The sequence below is a fragment of the Cygnus atratus genome, chromosome 2, assembly GCF_013377495.2.
Source record: "Cygnus atratus isolate AKBS03 ecotype Queensland, Australia chromosome 2, CAtr_DNAZoo_HiC_assembly, whole genome shotgun sequence".
Classification (NCBI taxonomy): domain Eukaryota; kingdom Metazoa; phylum Chordata; class Aves; order Anseriformes; family Anatidae; genus Cygnus; species Cygnus atratus.
Genome location: NC_066363.1, coordinates 125971108 through 125987899, shown reverse-complemented (window position 1 = coordinate 125987899; position 16792 = coordinate 125971108). Strand labels below are relative to the sequence as shown.

The following is a 16792-nucleotide window of genomic DNA, read 5'->3' as shown; positions in this document are numbered from 1 at the left end:
GCTGCTCGGGAGAGGTCTGACGAGAACACAGCTCGGCGACAGCCAGGGAGGAGAAGAGCGACCGCAGGTGGGCTCGGAGGACCGGCGGAGCTCGGCCTAGCGCAGCCAGCCGCGCGCCGCGGCCATTTTGTGCGCGGGGCCGGGCCCCCCGCCGCCCTCGGGGGCCTCCGGGCACCGCCGGGCCTCGGCTCCCCGCGGGGGCCGCGCGGTGGAGGCTCCCCGCCGGCCGGCAGGGGCGCTGGCGGCGGCTGCTCCCTGCGGCCGGGCAGCGGCGGGGCCGCGGCGGGCGGGGCGGGGTGAAGCGGAGCGGCGGCGGCTGCCATTCCCCCGCCGCGCGGCCGCCTCCTCCCCCCCCCCCCTCCGCCTCTTCCTGGCCGCAGCGAGAGGAGCTGCGCTGGCAGCGGGGAGGCGGCGGCGGCGGAGCCCGGCTGCCGGCCCGCCATGGCGATCCGCAAGAAGAGCAACAAGAACCCGCCGGTGCTGAGCCACGAGTTCGTCGTGCAGAACCACGCCGACATCGTGTCCTGCATGGCCATGATCTTCCTGCTGGGGCTCATGTTCGAGGTGAGGCGAGGCGAGGCGCGGGGCGACGCGGCTGCCGTCTGCCCGCCGAGCGCACGCCCTGCGGGGGCGCCGGCACACCCCCGGGGGGCCGCCTGGCCCCCGGCCTCGGCCGTGTGCGGAGCGCGGAGCTCGGAGCCCGGCCGGGAGCCATCCCCGGGAACGCCCCCCCTTCGCCCGCCTCGGCCGTGCCCCGGCTCCGCGAGGGGGGGGACGAGGCGCGCTCGGTCCCCTTCGTGGCGGCGACGGCGGGGCTACGTGGCACTCGGCCGGGGGAGGGGTGCGCGGCCGCGCTCGGCCCGGGGGGGAAGAGGGAGAAGGGGGTGGAGGGAGCGGGGAGGGGGTGGGGGGGGCGAGGCCCTGCCGCCGCAGCCCATCGCGCTCTTTGTGTGCGCTGCCCCAACGGGCCCCGCCGGAACTACAGCTCCCGTGAGGCCTTGCCCCACCCCCCCCCCCGCCCGCCAATCCCGCAGGGGGAAGGGAAACAAGCGGTGACGTGTGCGTACAGGGCGCGCACACGTGGCTTCCCGCCCCCCCACCCCCCCCCACCCCCCAGCCGCGGGGCCGCGCGTCGCCTGACGGGGCCGGCCCAGTGCCGAGAGGCGGCTGGGGGGGAGCTGGGGCTGCCGAGCCTGGCTGGAAGGCGGCCCCGCCTCCACGAAACTTGGTTTAAAATAAATAAATACATCACTAAATAACTAAACCCTCGAACTTAGCTTCTGATCCAAACCGACTCTTTTTTGGGTCCTCTCGGTCACCTCTTGAGAGACCCCGCAGGGGGATTTGCCTGTGTGGTTGCCCAGATGTTCTCAGTGGTGGCCTGTCAAAGTCGTACGCGTCCATTTTCATTCACTTGATACACCAAAAGTCATTTGTTTAAGGGTTGTGGGTATTTTTTTGCTGTGGGGATGGTTTTCAGAGTAATTTTATTCGGCCTTTGATGCTGCTCGGTTTTAGAGTGGAGTTGAGTAAAAATAACAACATATGGAAAAGAAAAAACAAGGCACACCAAGAAAGCCATTATGTTTGGATTTGCTATCAGAAGTCACCACAGACGGCCCTTATATAGTGGTTTGTGGGGTCTGAGGTTAAAGACGTGGACTAACCATTACCATTTATGTATACTTTTGGGTTACTGTATTTACTGCGTTAATGGTAGCGCTGGAAGTTTTGAGTGGGTTAGATATGCTGAGGTTTTCACTTGAGGATGTTTTCTACCCCAGTATAGCAGAGCCATGTGCCTTTGCTGGTACAGATGTGGTGTGGCTTGAAAAGATTGCTGTAATTTTTGAAATGCTTTAATATAGGTCTTGGAAATCACCTGGTGTGGTTAGTGTTGGTATGGTAAGGTACTTCTACTGTCTGACTTGGCCAACTGAATTGGGACTTGGAGTGGTTGAGAGAGCCTTCAAAGGGCAGTTCATAGTTGACTAATGTTTTGGATTTCCTCTAGAAGCTCCATCGATGTGTAGGAAGCCCAAGGCAGTTACACGAAGTTACATGAAGTGAATGCTCCGCAATGTATTCAAGGATTCACAGAAAATCTGCTGCTTGTTTACAAAGTGCTAGTTTAAAAGATTTTAAAAAAATCTTTTGAATGATAATAAATGCTGGTAGTAATATAATGATTATCTTCAGATACCAAGGTATCCTTCCAAGAATCTTAGAGATGTTTTTTATTAATCCGTAAGGTGAAGCAGGGATGCTAGGTTTTTATAGCAATGGGAAACAAATCAGATCATGAACATTGTAAAGCACAGTAATTTTTCCTGCTCTGTTTTGTTGATTCATGATCTTGGTTGGGATTCACCAAAGATATCATAAACCTGAAAATTAATTCATGATTACTGACTGCTCTTTTTTTTTTTTTTTTTTTAATGGTGTCATCCCCCTGGCCAAAAAAGACTTCAGAACAAACATATTTCCCTTCTCTTTCATTCATTCTGATTTTTCTAGCTGTCCCTCATAAAGGGGTGGCATAACTACTGCTAAATTTTATTTTTTTTTGCCAAGGGATCTCCAGCGTCAAGTGCCAGTTGCAGTGAGTTGGCACGCAGCTAGCACAGTTCTTTCTTTATGCCTTTTCTTCCTTGTTCACATTTTTCAAATAACTTACATGTTTAGGAATATGATATTAACCCTCAAAATGTGTCAAATTAAAAAGTAATTTTAAGTTTATTCTTGTCCATTGCTGCACACATTGTGGTCTAGGAATTACAGGACATTGTACATGCTGTTAATGTAATAATACATTATGCACTGGATAAAGAATTGCAGTGTGTGCTATCATTTTAATGTAGAAAATAGTATTTGTAAGCAGAATTTTTGAAATTATTTCTGTAAACAGACCGATAGAGATCATGCAGTCTGTTCTACTGTTAGAAAGTCAAATGAAATGACATGATAATGTGAGCTGATTGTTTTCTTAGGAGGGGACAGACGTGCTGGGGGAGGGTACAGAAACCAGTTTTCAGTTCAGTATAACTTATTTCAGTGAGATTTTTACGGCACTTCTGTTTTTTCTTTTTCAGATTACAGCAAAAGCAGCTGTCATTTTTGTTACACTTCAGTATAATGTTACCATTCCTGCCACAGGTATGTGTCTTGCAGGTGTTTATTCAGAGACAGTGTTCTCGGACATCGTTATTGTGCTGTATTTTCTAAATTGACAGTAAGATGAATTACTAAATTTGAATATATGTTCAGTAAAACTTTTAATGAATCATGTTAGGTAAGATGTGTCTTTTCTGTTGGATTCATCCTTAATACTAAAACCCAGTCTGACTAGTAGATAAGTTCACCTTAATTCTTATTCTGATTTTGCAAATGATGATTTTTTTTTTTGCTAGTCAATGGAAAGGTGATAGTTTAACATAACTTTATATTCTGCTTTCAGTGCATTTGGGTAAGCTTCCTAAGTGCACTTAAGTTCTCATTTTTATATTGCATTCTTCCAGAATCAATTTTAGTTTGTGATTTGATGAGGAAGACTATTGTAAATAGATTCTAGTGACCTAGCTCGTGATGGTAGTTTAATCTGACTTGTATTTGTTCAGTTGATGACAAATGACTTCTGTCAGAAAGGTTTTACCTTAAGAAACAGACTTAGTAGCAATTAAACTGTATCAGTGCCTAACAGTTAACTCTGTTTCTATCTTTTAGAAGAACAATCTTCAGAAACAATCTCTCTGTATCACTATGGCATCAAAGACTTGGCTACAATTTTCTTTTACATGCTTGTAGCAATAATCATACATGCTATTATTCAGGAGTACGTATTGGATGTAAGTACAAAATATTAATTCCTTTCATCAAGATAATTGTCAGGTTTTTAATTAGACTTTATGACTAACTTAAAAGTAAATTTTTGCGTTAAAGCATTAAAGTGGTAAGACAATGCATTGAAACTTTTAGACATTCTAATGCAGTTAACACCTAAATGCTAAGTACTAGGGCATATAAATAACAATGGATTTTCATTGCAGAAAATTAACAGGAAAATGCACTTTTCAAAAACAAAGCATAGCAAGTTCAATGAGTCTGGGCAACTTAGTGCATTCTACCTTTTCTCCTGTGTTTGGGGCACAAGTATTCTCGTCTCTGTAAGTATGCTTCCTCTTTTGAAATCTCATAATACAAACACAAATTTCACTTACTTATCATGATAAATAAGTTTTCAGCTTATTTTTTTCTGGTTTTAATATTAAAGCAGGGACAGGTTTCAAAACTCTGGGGTAGCGGTGGTCATAACTAAGTAAAAATTCTGAGAGCGTTACTGTTGCTCAGTCTGCGTTAATTGGATTTACTGTCAGATGAGTAAAGTAAAACGTGGCTTTTAAAAAATTAATGCTGGCTCATTATTGTAAAATAAATGTTTAAAAAAAAGCATCACACATAGTATTTTGGCAGCTTAGAGAGTGGGTATATGGACAGGTTGCTGTAGGCTCAAGTGAGCGTGTGCTTTCAGATGACATGCCCTTTGCCTAGCGATTGTACATGTATGAGCTTATCCCCAGCTGTAGAGCATTTCTGCCCTCAGAAAAAAAAAGGGGGGTGTGGGGGGGTAAGCCATCTTTTGTGCCCACATGTCTGGACACTTTCTGAGAAGTATCTGATTTATTGTAGGCTCCTAAATTATTTTTCCCTGGTAGTAGTAGTAGCCTGTTCTTTAATGCGAAACTTCATTTTCTAATAGTAATAGAAATTTAAAATTTTCAGGAAAAAGAATCTGTAACATAATGAGTCCTAAAAAAATTTTACTCCCCTTAGTTATGTTCAAAGCTTGTCAGCAGTTTATAAGGGAAGACTTGCAGCTGTAATTATGCTGAAATGACCTCTGTCTCATAAGGACTCTTTTCTTCTTCAATGGGAACTTGATTTGTTTTGTTGCCCTTCTTTTTTTCTTTTAGGATAATACATTTTTGTGGTTTTTATTGTTGCTTATATTTTGGGGGGGTAATATATTGATCTATAGCTTTTACTTATGTGTAGATGTCTCAATACTTGTATGCATACACATTAAATAAATACGTGTATTTACGTGCAGTCATTATTTCTGACTAGGAAGTAACAACATTGTGTAATTTCAAGAGTTTTCATTTTGTTTGTTTGTTTTAGGAGAACTATATATCAGATCCAACCTCTCTGTGGAGGGACTACCCGCACACTCTGATTCCGTAAGGCTTCTTCTTTAAAGGATTGTTAGGGGGAGGAGGGGGGTGTTGTCATTTTAAACTCAGGGTATGTCATATACAATTTGTGTAGAATAAATGATCTAAACTACATTAGTCGCTGATTTTTTTTTATTTTTTTTTGGATTGATGGAGAAACGTTATTCTCCTTCAATTTATAGAATTTAGAGTCATCTTTCTGTATGCTTTAAGGAATTTACGTTTTTGCAGGTAATTTAAGGAATTACGGTTTTGCAAGTTTTATTTGTCTTAATTTTTATTATTTGGTATTTAGAAATACTGCTGAGAATTGAGTTGGCTGGCAACAAGGATCTCTATTTTTCTTTCTTTAGAGACTGATTAAATGTGTTCACAATGAAGTTTCTGAAACATTTTAAGTTCATTAATAAAAAGTAATATTCTTCAATTCTTGCTGTATTGTACAGGTTTCAAATGAAGTTTTTCTACATCTTACAGTTGGCATACTGGTTTCATGCTTTTCCAGAATTGTACTTCCAGAAAACCAAAAAAGTAAGTACAAAATGTAAATGGAGAGAATACCAAACAAAGCAACTCTGGCAGTGGAACGATGCATTGCTTTTGGACTTCCAGAGCATTGTTCTACCCTACATTTCCTACCCTGTTCTTATCTGTGTACTTAAGTTTTTCCTTACTGGAATTTTGGGCGCCCAGATGTCTAGATGAGAATGCCGATGCTTTCTTCTCAACTAAATCCTGTATTTCTAAATGCAGTAAAATCACTGTATGTCTGTTGTGTAAATACAAATTACTGGTCTACCTCATCTACTAGAAGAGAGTGAATTTTCCGTTGAGAAAATAAATCTGAGATTTTTTTTTTTCAAACTCTTTTCAAGATTCTTTTTGTCTGAATTGTCTGAATAATCTAATTGAAATACAGAACTGTTTCATGAATCACAATACAGGTGATGAAAATAAGCAGTGAATAATTTGCTAAATCCAAACAATATTAAACACCAGGATTTGTTGTAAATACCACTGTCCTCAGCAGAATTTCTAGATAGTTTTGTGTTGAGTTTTTTGATGGTGGATTTTTACAGCACCTTTGCCACCTGAGAGTTTTCTCTCTTGGATTTCTCAGAATTCAACTGCTAACACTGAGTTTCCTGTAGGTTTTTGTAGCATGTCTTTTGCCTACCTTGACCAATTTAAGTAGTCTCTGTATGTTCTTTCCTCAGGCTCATTTTGTATGCACAGTTTCCTTTTTAAACTCTTCTCTTGTTGCTCTGTGACTAGACTGAGTCTCTGCTGTCAGAGTTCTGCTTTTTTCCAAGAAAATGAAACATATGTGTTATATAACCATAGGTCTTTGTTTAAGAGCCTAGAGCAGGCTTTGGGAAATAGTAATGAGGTGCTTTGTTTTCATACTGTTCACAAGCAGTATAAACACTGATGTTTTACAGACACTTTGGCTAACGCTCCCATACTGTGTTAGTGATATCTCTACAGTTTGAGTTAATACCCAAATGTTGGTTGTTTTTCTGTTTTTGCTTTTAATGTAACTTTAAGAAAGCTGTCAAAAATGCTGTATATTTCACAGTAGTGTTTTGTTGGGTCACTGCTTGGAATTTTAGCCTATATCATTTAGTTGTAAGAGTAATGGTTGATTTATTTTAAGGGTAATGGTTCGTTTATTTTATCAAGTTCATAGTTGATATTTCTTTCATCACACTGTAACCTATCTTGGCATCTCTGCCTTATTTTTTCTCTTGAAAGAATTGGCTTCTTTTACTTAGGTTACTCATCTGCTGACATAAACAGCATGAAAAAAGGGTCCTCAGCTCAGCTTTCTGTATGGTAGTGGAGACCTCCACCTGCATTTTTCCAGTAGGCATAAGTCTCTTGACAATTGTTTAAGCAGGCAGCATGGGCTATATAAGTGTTGCCTTGGTTCTGAAAAGAGAACACAAAAGGCTTGTACTGGTAGTACTTGGAGAATATGAGTATTTGTACTGACTACTCTCTAATCTGCCTGATACAACTTTTTTTTTTGTTGTTTTCTTTCAGATAATTTAAAGGTTTTCATCTGTTTTTATGTACCTCTGTATGTGTGTTGTTAGGTGTTGTCACAAGTGGCCGTTTCGTTTTGAGCTTTTGTTGGTTTTGAGGTGGAGTATTGCAAAATAGCATAGATCTTACAAGATTAATTTTTTATTTTATTTTTAATTTACATGTGTACAAGACAAAACTGAACCCCTTACTTGAAGCTCAGGGAATCTTTCAGAAAAATAGGGATTTCTTGAGCACAAATGAATACAACTCTACGTACCATTTCAAGAGAATCACTAGATCACAGTAATAGTCCACTTCAGTGATTCTTCTGTTCATAGGTGGTACCTTTTGCTTTCCATACACTGTTTGTTTGTACTTTCTTTCACATTTCTTCCTCTTTATTACTTAGTTTCTATGAAGCATGTGATTGAATGAGGCTGGCTAAAATCTTGATTTTTTTAAAATAGATGTCAACACCTGTAAACCTTTTCATTTTGGTTCATTTTATTTCTGTAGCGATCTTACAGAATCTGATGGGCAAAACTACATAGAACTAAAGAAGCTTTTTCGAAGATACAATAATACATACCAATGAAGTATTGTAATAGCTAGTACAAATTCAGATAAGTCATATCAAAGGTAAAATTGCCTTTCTGAAAAGCATCTTTTTGATGTTTGATGCATCTTCTCACATAACGTATGTCTAAGATAATGCTTACTTACCAATAACACGTGGTAAGTCATGTGTGGAATTAGAAGATCTAGGCTGAGTAATTCAATGTAAGAACAGGCCACATCAAGGTAGCTGGGAAGACAAAAATAATTTCCAAGACTAGGAAATAGTCTGTAGTAATGTATAACACTGTAAATTAATGTTTGACATCATTTATAATGTATAATTACTTTTTTTCTTGTTAATAGGAGGATATCTTTCGCCAGATTGTCTACATCGGACTTTATCTCTTTCATATTGCTGGAGCCTATCTTCTAAAGTAAGTCAGTTGTAAAGTTTTTGCAGCCTTCAATCACTGTCTTAAACATCTAACAAAACATTTCAATGCTTGCTCTATTTGCTTTGATAGTCTGACCCATCTTGGACTTGTTCTTCTGGTATTGCATTACTTCGTTGAATTTCTTTTCCACATATCCCGTCTTTTCTACTTCAGTGATGAAAGATATCAGAAAGGGTAAGTGGTCATTTCCATCTCGAGTGCCTCATGCATTTAACTTACCAGAAGCCAGAATTACAGGGAAATTCATACAGTATTTCCTTAGAAGCCACAGTTCTCCAAACTCATTTTAGTATTTATATCTCTAAAACACCTTTGTTCTTTTTTTTTTTTCACTTACTCGCCTATACAAGTAAATGTTAGTAGCTGTATAAATGGAAATCAAGTCTCACACTACTTGAAAAAAAGTTTTCATGTACAGTTCTCGTAGGAAAGGCATAAGTTGCTAATGCAATCAGTTTTGTAGGAACTTGCTTACATTCTAATAGTAATGACAGACACGTTCTGTGGAGTTGAAAATAATTTTCAGAACATAGTTTTGGCTTGTAGGAAAAAAACGCTAGGCAAAGATTTTCTTTTTGTCTTTGAGTACTGGAAATCAAGATCGGTTTAGGGTAAGTACAAAATAATGAATTTAGTCAAGTTCTTAATTCTCAGATGAATTCACATAGTTAAGAATAAATATTTGCATTGTTAGTCCTTGTGATGGTATGAACAGAGAATTCTTACAGTGTTTGTGGCATTTTTCTTTGTAGATTTTCACTGTGGGCAGTTCTTTTTGTTTTGGGAAGACTTCTCACCTTGATTCTTTCAGTCCTCACTTTTGGCTTCGGACTGGCAAGAGCAGAAGATCAACAGCTGAATTTCAGTACTGGAAACTTTAACATCCTGGCTGTTAGGTACAATAGACTTGGAATGGTTCTTAAACCTGTGTTAAATACGCAATATAAACGGTGTGGTATTAATGCTAGTACTGAATGATTAAGTGTTTTCTTGCACCTAATGGGATCAATAGGTATAGCTTTGGTATCAAACTTGTAACAAGAAAGTGAATAATTTACACTCTACAGGTGAGAAATCTATAACTATAATCTGTAACTATAAATTATTATCAATCACCTGTCCTTTTAATGAATTAAGTAAAAACAAAAAAAATAACATTGCCAATGTAAGAACATTTACTTATGCGTAATCCAGAAAGAATCACTCTAATGCATCTGAGGAACCTGAGTAAAAAGAGCAGTTTCTGATGTATAAAAAAACTATGAGGTACTATTCTACTTTTCTTTCCACTTTGAACAAGATGAACATACTGATAAACTTTTATATCTGGTGTTGTTTTTTTTTCCCCTAGAATCAGTGTGCTGGCCTCCATCTGCATGGCTCAAGCATTTATGATGTGGAAGTTCATTAATTTCCAGCTTCGGAGATGGAGAGAACATTCTTCTTCTCAGCCTCAAACAGTGAAAAAGAAGTTTGTAACGGCTAAAGGAAAGACCTCCAGAAAAGAAAGAGGTTTGTATTTTCAGGTTTCCTGTTGCTTTGACTTCTCAAAAAACAACTTTAAGTAACAGAGAGCCTTTTTTGATGTAGTTGCTTAAACTTTTTATATTTAGCTCTCAGGTGAGACAAGTCAGTTATAAAACAGTATTAGTGAAAATTCTTTTCTATTTAAAAAAAGATGAACGTGAATCATCTATAATTAAGGGTTTGGTTTTCTCTTCTAATTAACTGAATGAAAGAATTACCATTTCTTCAGTTTATGCAGGATTGGATTTTATTACGTCTAATTTTATTACTTGTGCAAAATGTGTCATGCTTATGACATGCATTTATAAAAGGGGAACAGACACATTTTTAGACGTTTTCATTAATCAGATACTTCTAAATTTTTCTTGCAATGAGTTTCAAGCAAGTTTTTCAGTGCCACTAAACTCAAGTTTTAGGGGAAGGAGGTGGTTTGATGATCCAGTAAATAAGCTTATGTTTGACCATCTTTACTAAAAATAAAAATTTGAAGCTTTTTTTAAAAAAAAGTGGGAAGGTAGTAGCTGCTTACTACTTTAAACCTTTGTATTAATAGCTCTTGGTTTGACCTTTTGATTATGTCAAATTCTTCTTATGAAGAGGGCATAAAAGACAAACAGTCTGCCTTTTCCTCAAAGGAAAATTTATTCTCTTTAAGTAAATAAATAGATGTTTCTATTGTGCTGTTAAATTTCTGTTTTGTTAAATGTTAGCTTGAATAGTTTCTGCGCTTTTTTGGAACTGATTCACCACAAAAGCTTATTTCCCCATGATTCTTTGCTACGAACTGTTTGTTGCCAACCTGTTCCACTTTTCTGATACATAGAACTTAGTGTATAAAAACAGTTATACTGATCAGAGATAAATTTTCAACGTTTAAGTTTTTCTTTATATTAAAATCATGTGTGTTAGAGTATTTCTGTAGTTTCTTTTGATCGTTTTTTATTAGCACAACTTAGTGATTGTTGTTGTACTTTTTTTCTTTTTACTGCCCAATGCTAACATACAAATACTTAAGGTGACAGTCTGATTTTTTGTTTGTTTTTGTTTGGTCTTGGTTTGGTTGTGTAGATTTTGAAAATGTTTATATGATACCAATAGAAAAACACGGTTGGACAGTTTTTTTAGTGAGTGAGCCTTTTTTACTATGTAGTTGTCACACTGAATCTGAGCTTAATGTTTATTAGTCTTACTTTTTTTTGTGGAATTCATTTAAAACTTTTAATAGAAAGATCTGTAAAATGTAAACTTAAATAGCATTTTAATCAGCGAGTTAAAAATGTAGCTTTTAAACCTCTTGAAAATGAAACTTTCATTCATGTAAAACAGTCTCGTTCTGTGTGTGTGTACCTGGATGGATTTTGGGAACCAGGACACAAAATATGTTGCTTTTAGACTGTGCCAAAATCAAGAAGTGACAGTGGAAAAATTCTGATGATGTATGTGGGATACCCAGACACTTGCTGATTTTTATTCTTTATTTTTACTTGTTTTGACTTAACTGTTCAAAAAAAATGTGATCTCAGTTGGCTGGCTTGGGTCTAGCTTATCATTTGTAAGCTTTGTAAATCAAGAATAACCCAAACTTTTTGAGAGGAATCTGAAGACAAACTTACAAGGGTGGTGTCATTTACAACCAAATAAAGTTAAACAGACTTGGACTGTTCCTATGGGACTAATTAGACCTGTGACCGGTCTCTTTCTCATGTATGTTCCTGATTTTTGTTTTATTTTTAATTACTTCTGTTTAGTTGCTTGTTCCCATAAATGGGAGTATTGGGTGTAGTGAGGGAAGGAGGGAAGAAGGAACATCAGCAGTTGTTTTTGTGTGCTGTGATCTGCAACACACCTGGAGATGGAAAATGTGAATTTAAGCAGTTTTTTGTATGGACAGGTACAGCAGTTGCTTGAAATCAGAATGATACTGAACGATAAGAGCAGAGATGTAAGCAGCAGGCAGTAGAGCTGACTATGCGCTTCTGCTCTTCAGATCTGTTCTGTAAATTTCGTTACTGTCATGCAACAGCTGTGCTTCCATGGGTCGTGGTGACATTAAATAAAGAGGATACTTTGATTCACAGTGGTATCGTGTTGCTCTGTTTTACTCTGTTGTGTGCATGATGTATCTGTAGATGTTGGGTCATTGTTTTGGCACAAATGTTTGCTGTGAAATAGTCAACAAAGTGGTACCTGCACATACTAAAACTGTTGAGACCTTTTAAGTCGAGAATTGGGATTGAAATAAGAGAGCTACAGCTGGTAACAGGTTCTTCCATTGTGTTCTTAGATGGGTGTCCAGTCTTGTGCTTGAAGTCTTTCCATACTTCTCTCAAATCTAACTATTTAGATATTTTATTCAGAACATAAATAATTTCTATGTTTTTTAAAGTATATGATTAATTAAACTTTTATTTATACATATATACACATATACAGTTTTCCTACATATATAAAAAGCTTGTAAAGGTAAGTTAAGGAGTGCAATTTTATCAAGTATTAAAAGAACAAAATAGGTGGGAAAACGGTCAAGACCTATACCAGGGAACTGTATATACTATATGATCCCAAAATTTCATAGGATTGTCTCATCTACAGGTTGAATATTTCTCTTTGTAAGAAAATATCTTCTAAAATACTACAGCTAATCTTGATTTTCTGTTTAGATGTAATATAATGCAGACATTTCACTCTTTGGCCATGTCAGGAAACTGGACTTCAGTTTTCATAGTAAACTTTAAATTCTGAACTTTGTAAAAGCTTCATTATACTATTTTATCATAAAACATGAGATTTAACGAAGAAGATGCATCAGAAAAGAAGTTAACATTGTTTGTGTAGGGCCTACTAAGATGTAATAATGAAGTGTCTTATTCTACTTGAAAAATACGTATTTTTTATTTTTTTACTTTTTAGAAAATGGAATAAATGGAACAGTGACCTCAAATGGAGCAGACTCGCCTCGCAGCAGGAAGGATAAATCCTCGTAAAACTGGGTTTTATTAAGTTAATTGACTAATGTCCCCAAAGAATCTGCTTTTTACATGGATGGCCCTTCAGCACTAGAGATGTTATAGATTAAAGAAAATACAAATCATGTTTTTTGATTATTGCTATTGTTTTGTGAAACTTTTTTTAAAAGCCATTTTGACTAAGAAAAAAGGTTTATCTTTATCTGTCTACAAACACTTCGGGGGGGGTGGGAGGGTCACAACATTTTTTAAATAACATTGACACTTTTTTAAACACTTACTGTGATGATAACTTCACTTAATGAGGATCACTGATGCAATGTATTATTTCTTTCCAGGTTTTGTAATATTGGTGATATATACTGTTTACCAATTTCACTTTTTCCAAGTTCTTCAAGAAGTATTGCAAAATTGAAGTAAAAACTTAGTATGCATTTCAGATATTCTAGCTTTTCAGTTAAGTACCTTGATTCAAATTCACAGTTCAAATTGGAATTCTAAGACCACGCCAGTAAACCTTTTTATTTTGTAGTTATTGGCTACACAATGTCTGCTCTAAGAATTGCCCCATATCATTAAAACAAAACTGAACTAATTGGAAATGTTGCAGAGTCTTATTGCTTGTTGGTTAGAAATATCCCTAAAGGAACAAAAAACCTTTCTGAGATATAGCTTTAGCACTTGAAAATTAGAAGGGAAAGTGCGTGTCATTGAAAGTGTTCATTTGAGTAGCACTGTTAACTGCCATCTGTGCTTTTAAAAGTGTACATATCTTGGAGAATTGGTGTGCGTTGGACCTTCTTTGAAAACTTGTCTTTCTGATTTTAGAGGGTGGAGGTTCTTACAGCTTGTCGTCATGCTTTTTTTAGGAGGCATTTAATGCTCCATGAAGAGGGAATTTGTTAGATAAATGGATCAAGTTTTGACAAACATTCCTTTATTCTAACTGCTTTGCTTTGTTTTACCTCTGTTAGGAAATAGTTTGATTTCTCCTATATATATTTTTATGAAAGAATATTTAAAAGCTACAACTTCTTAAAACTGATTTATTGTGCCCTTTGCTACAGCTGGAAAAATCTTAGTTTAAGATTTTTTCCATTATCTGTCTTTCATAATGGTATTAAATGTGAAGCCTTGTCCAGTTGATTTTCCAGTTTAATATGCAGTTAATGTTTTTCCTCTGTATCCTTTTGTAATGGGAATAAATCAACTTGGGAACGAGTTAAAGATTTTTATTGTCTTAAGAAGTTGCTAAATCAGGCTTTCAAGTTAACCCAAGTATTAGACTGCTTATTGATTGAGTAGGAGTAATTATAAGCAATCAACCTGATAAATAAAATAGTTTAATTAAAACTGTTACTATAGTTTAGTTTATACCCCCAAAAATAATAAATCTGCATTCTGTATCTTACACAGTTTGGTTGCTTACTATACAGAATAAACATTTCTAGTACAAAATCTTGACTACATGTAACTATCCATTCTTCAATCATATAGTGCTGTTTAGAGTTATTACAGTATAATTTATTACATGTTTCAGCTAATTTAAGTCACAGTTCTTTAGTGCTTGCTTCACAGCTCCTGAAGTGGACTTGACAGACAGACTTGCTTAACTTGAGAGCTCTGGGGCAGCATGCCCTGCAATACACCCAGTCTGCTTCAGTAGAAGTAGTTACATCATGTATTGATCTGCAGAAATAAAACTCAAGTAGCACAACTGTGAGTCTATCCGATCTGACCATGAAACTGGAAAATTGGAATTCAGAAATGTTGGGGGAATGGCATACATTAAATACTGCACAAAATCATGTTTCATGTCTGATATTTTCTAACAAAGACCTTCATAGATTCTGTGCCTTGCTCTCTCAAGTTGTACCTTAAGCCAAAAGGGGCAAATATTTAAAGTTCTTGTCTGGTACTTTGACTCTAAATCAGTTTGTTTGTGATATCTGTTTGTCTTGGTGCTGTCAAAATCATAAGGGGTGGAGGAACAAATTGTGAAGGGAGCTTTTAAGGTACTTCTTGAGCTCTTTGAGACATTGGAGTCTGATGGTTGTTTCCCTGAGGCAAACTGTTTCCTGTAAAGCTCGTTCTTTGTCACAGGAGTCTTGAAATGTAAACTCAAAGTTCTCTTCCAAAAACTTCAAAAGAGTATATTCCTGCCTGTTAATATTGGCATTGCTTTTTGTCTCCTGTTGGCCTTATGGATGTTCTTGGCCTTTGAACTTTACAAAAAGAACTTTTATTTCCGTGATGACTTAATCTTCATCTTTGCCTTATAGGAGTTGATGCTTTGTGCCAAGTAATAGAGAATTATTTCCGTTGTTCTAGAATTTGAACAGAGTATTGAACACCAGTTTCTTTCATCTCTTGTGTCATACCTAAAAATCCCGATTTAGAGTTTGGAAGGAGGCATTCCTGACTTCCTGCAGAAGCAATAATTTTTAAATTTCTTCCTTGGGGTGGAAACCCTCATGAATTTAGAAGATTTTGGGACTTCTGTTTCCAATTTGTTATTGTCTGCTTTGGCATAAGATCATTCTTGTTTACCTGGACAACTGCTTTTGAGTTGCTTAAAATTCCGATTTTCAAATCTTACTGCATTTTGGCTCTTTGCTTGTAATCTGGGGTTCAGTAAGCTGGAAGAAGATTAGTTGGCTAATCATGTTTTCATGATTATGAAATCAGGAAGTTTAGAAATTGAAATGACTGAAGAACTCATTATAATATTCCTATGCCTAATAAAAAAATTTGCTTAGGCTGTAGTTATTTATCCTGGTGAATTACTAGGTCCCACAAAAAAGAAGGCTTTGTCCATGTTGAATGGATTTGAACTGAGTGATTCATAGAGACTGTGGTTAGGGTTTTTATTCTATTTTCTTAAGGGCCCCCTGCCTTGTCAGAATGCTTTCAAGACTTGCAATAGATGATTTCAAGACTTTTTTTGGCCCTAAATGTATGTTCAGATTATGTGCCAGGATTGGTTATCAAAGCCAGGACTTTACTTTTACTAAGTAATTATATACAACTTCCAAGTACAAACAGGGAATGCAGAGCAGCTGAAATTAATTTTCAGGTTTTGCTCTTATCTGGACATTTTCTCCTTGTGGCTAGTTTAAAATAAATAAATAAGTAAATGGATTTCTCATGTAAATTATTCAGGAAGATGGCACTTTACAAATACTGCCTTTTGGGTGATCCCATGCTCAAACTTAGGAACAATCAAGAGGTTTGTTGTGCAGAGAAAATGCGTAGGCTATGTTGTTACAATATGCTGAAAGTAAATGATGTATGTTGGGATTATGTATTTGGAAATTCGGTAGCTATTAAGCATTTGGTATTTTTCCTAAATACTTAGTTTCTTTGAAAATTTTAGTTGTGTTAATAGAATTGCATTATCCAGAATTCTAGTAAGTAGTGTGTACAAGTAATAAGATACAAGTAATAAGACTTCTGTAAAAAGGGTTAATGTACATCTCCAGTCCTTTTGCTCCTCGCAAATATCCACGTAACCGCACCTGAAGCGGTTTTGTTGAGGGCAAAATTTGATGTTGGAGGGAAGGCAGCCATTCTCATGGCTGCGCTAAACTGAAAATAATGTAGGTTGCTGCCAAAAAAACGGGATCCTGTCCCTTCCCTTTTTCTAGCACAAGCCCTTCTGGTTGCACAGTCAGCTTGATCAAGGAGCTGGTGCAGCTGAAACCTGACATTTTTGCTTGGTTGCTTCTCTACTGGATTAGTTGCCTGATAGTAATCCTGGAGGTACACGAGTATTTATATATAAGCAAGAAGAAAAGATGCCGGGAATACGTGCATCAAGGCAACTACACCCCTTTCAACTGCACTTTTAGTGGTTGAAAATGACAGTAGATTACACTATGTGTAAAAGATGGGAGACCTTATTGAAGGCCTTCCAGTTTTCAGTACTAGAAGGAAACTGGGCCATCTGGTAGCTGTGGCATGCCAAACTGTTAAAGTATTTATGGGCTCTTTTGCCAGGTATTGTGGCGAGGGGGAAATAATC

The 16792-nt window shown here is 37.8% G+C and overlaps 1 protein-coding gene across 1 annotated transcript; it reads left to right on the top strand.

The window, feature by feature from the left end:
- Positions 1-279: 279 nt before the first annotated feature.
- Positions 280-12906, top strand: TRAM1 (translocation associated membrane protein 1). Its single transcript, XM_035563172.2, has 11 exons — positions 280-564; positions 3093-3156; positions 3724-3845; positions 4047-4163; positions 5179-5237; positions 5678-5762; positions 8184-8254; positions 8345-8449; positions 9028-9171; positions 9627-9787; positions 12713-12906. The coding sequence occupies exons 1-11, from the start codon at positions 442-444 to the stop codon at positions 12784-12786; spliced, it is 1125 nt and encodes a 374-aa protein (XP_035419065.1). The 5' UTR covers positions 280-441; the 3' UTR covers positions 12787-12906.
- The last annotated feature ends 3886 nt before the right edge of the window (positions 12907-16792 follow it).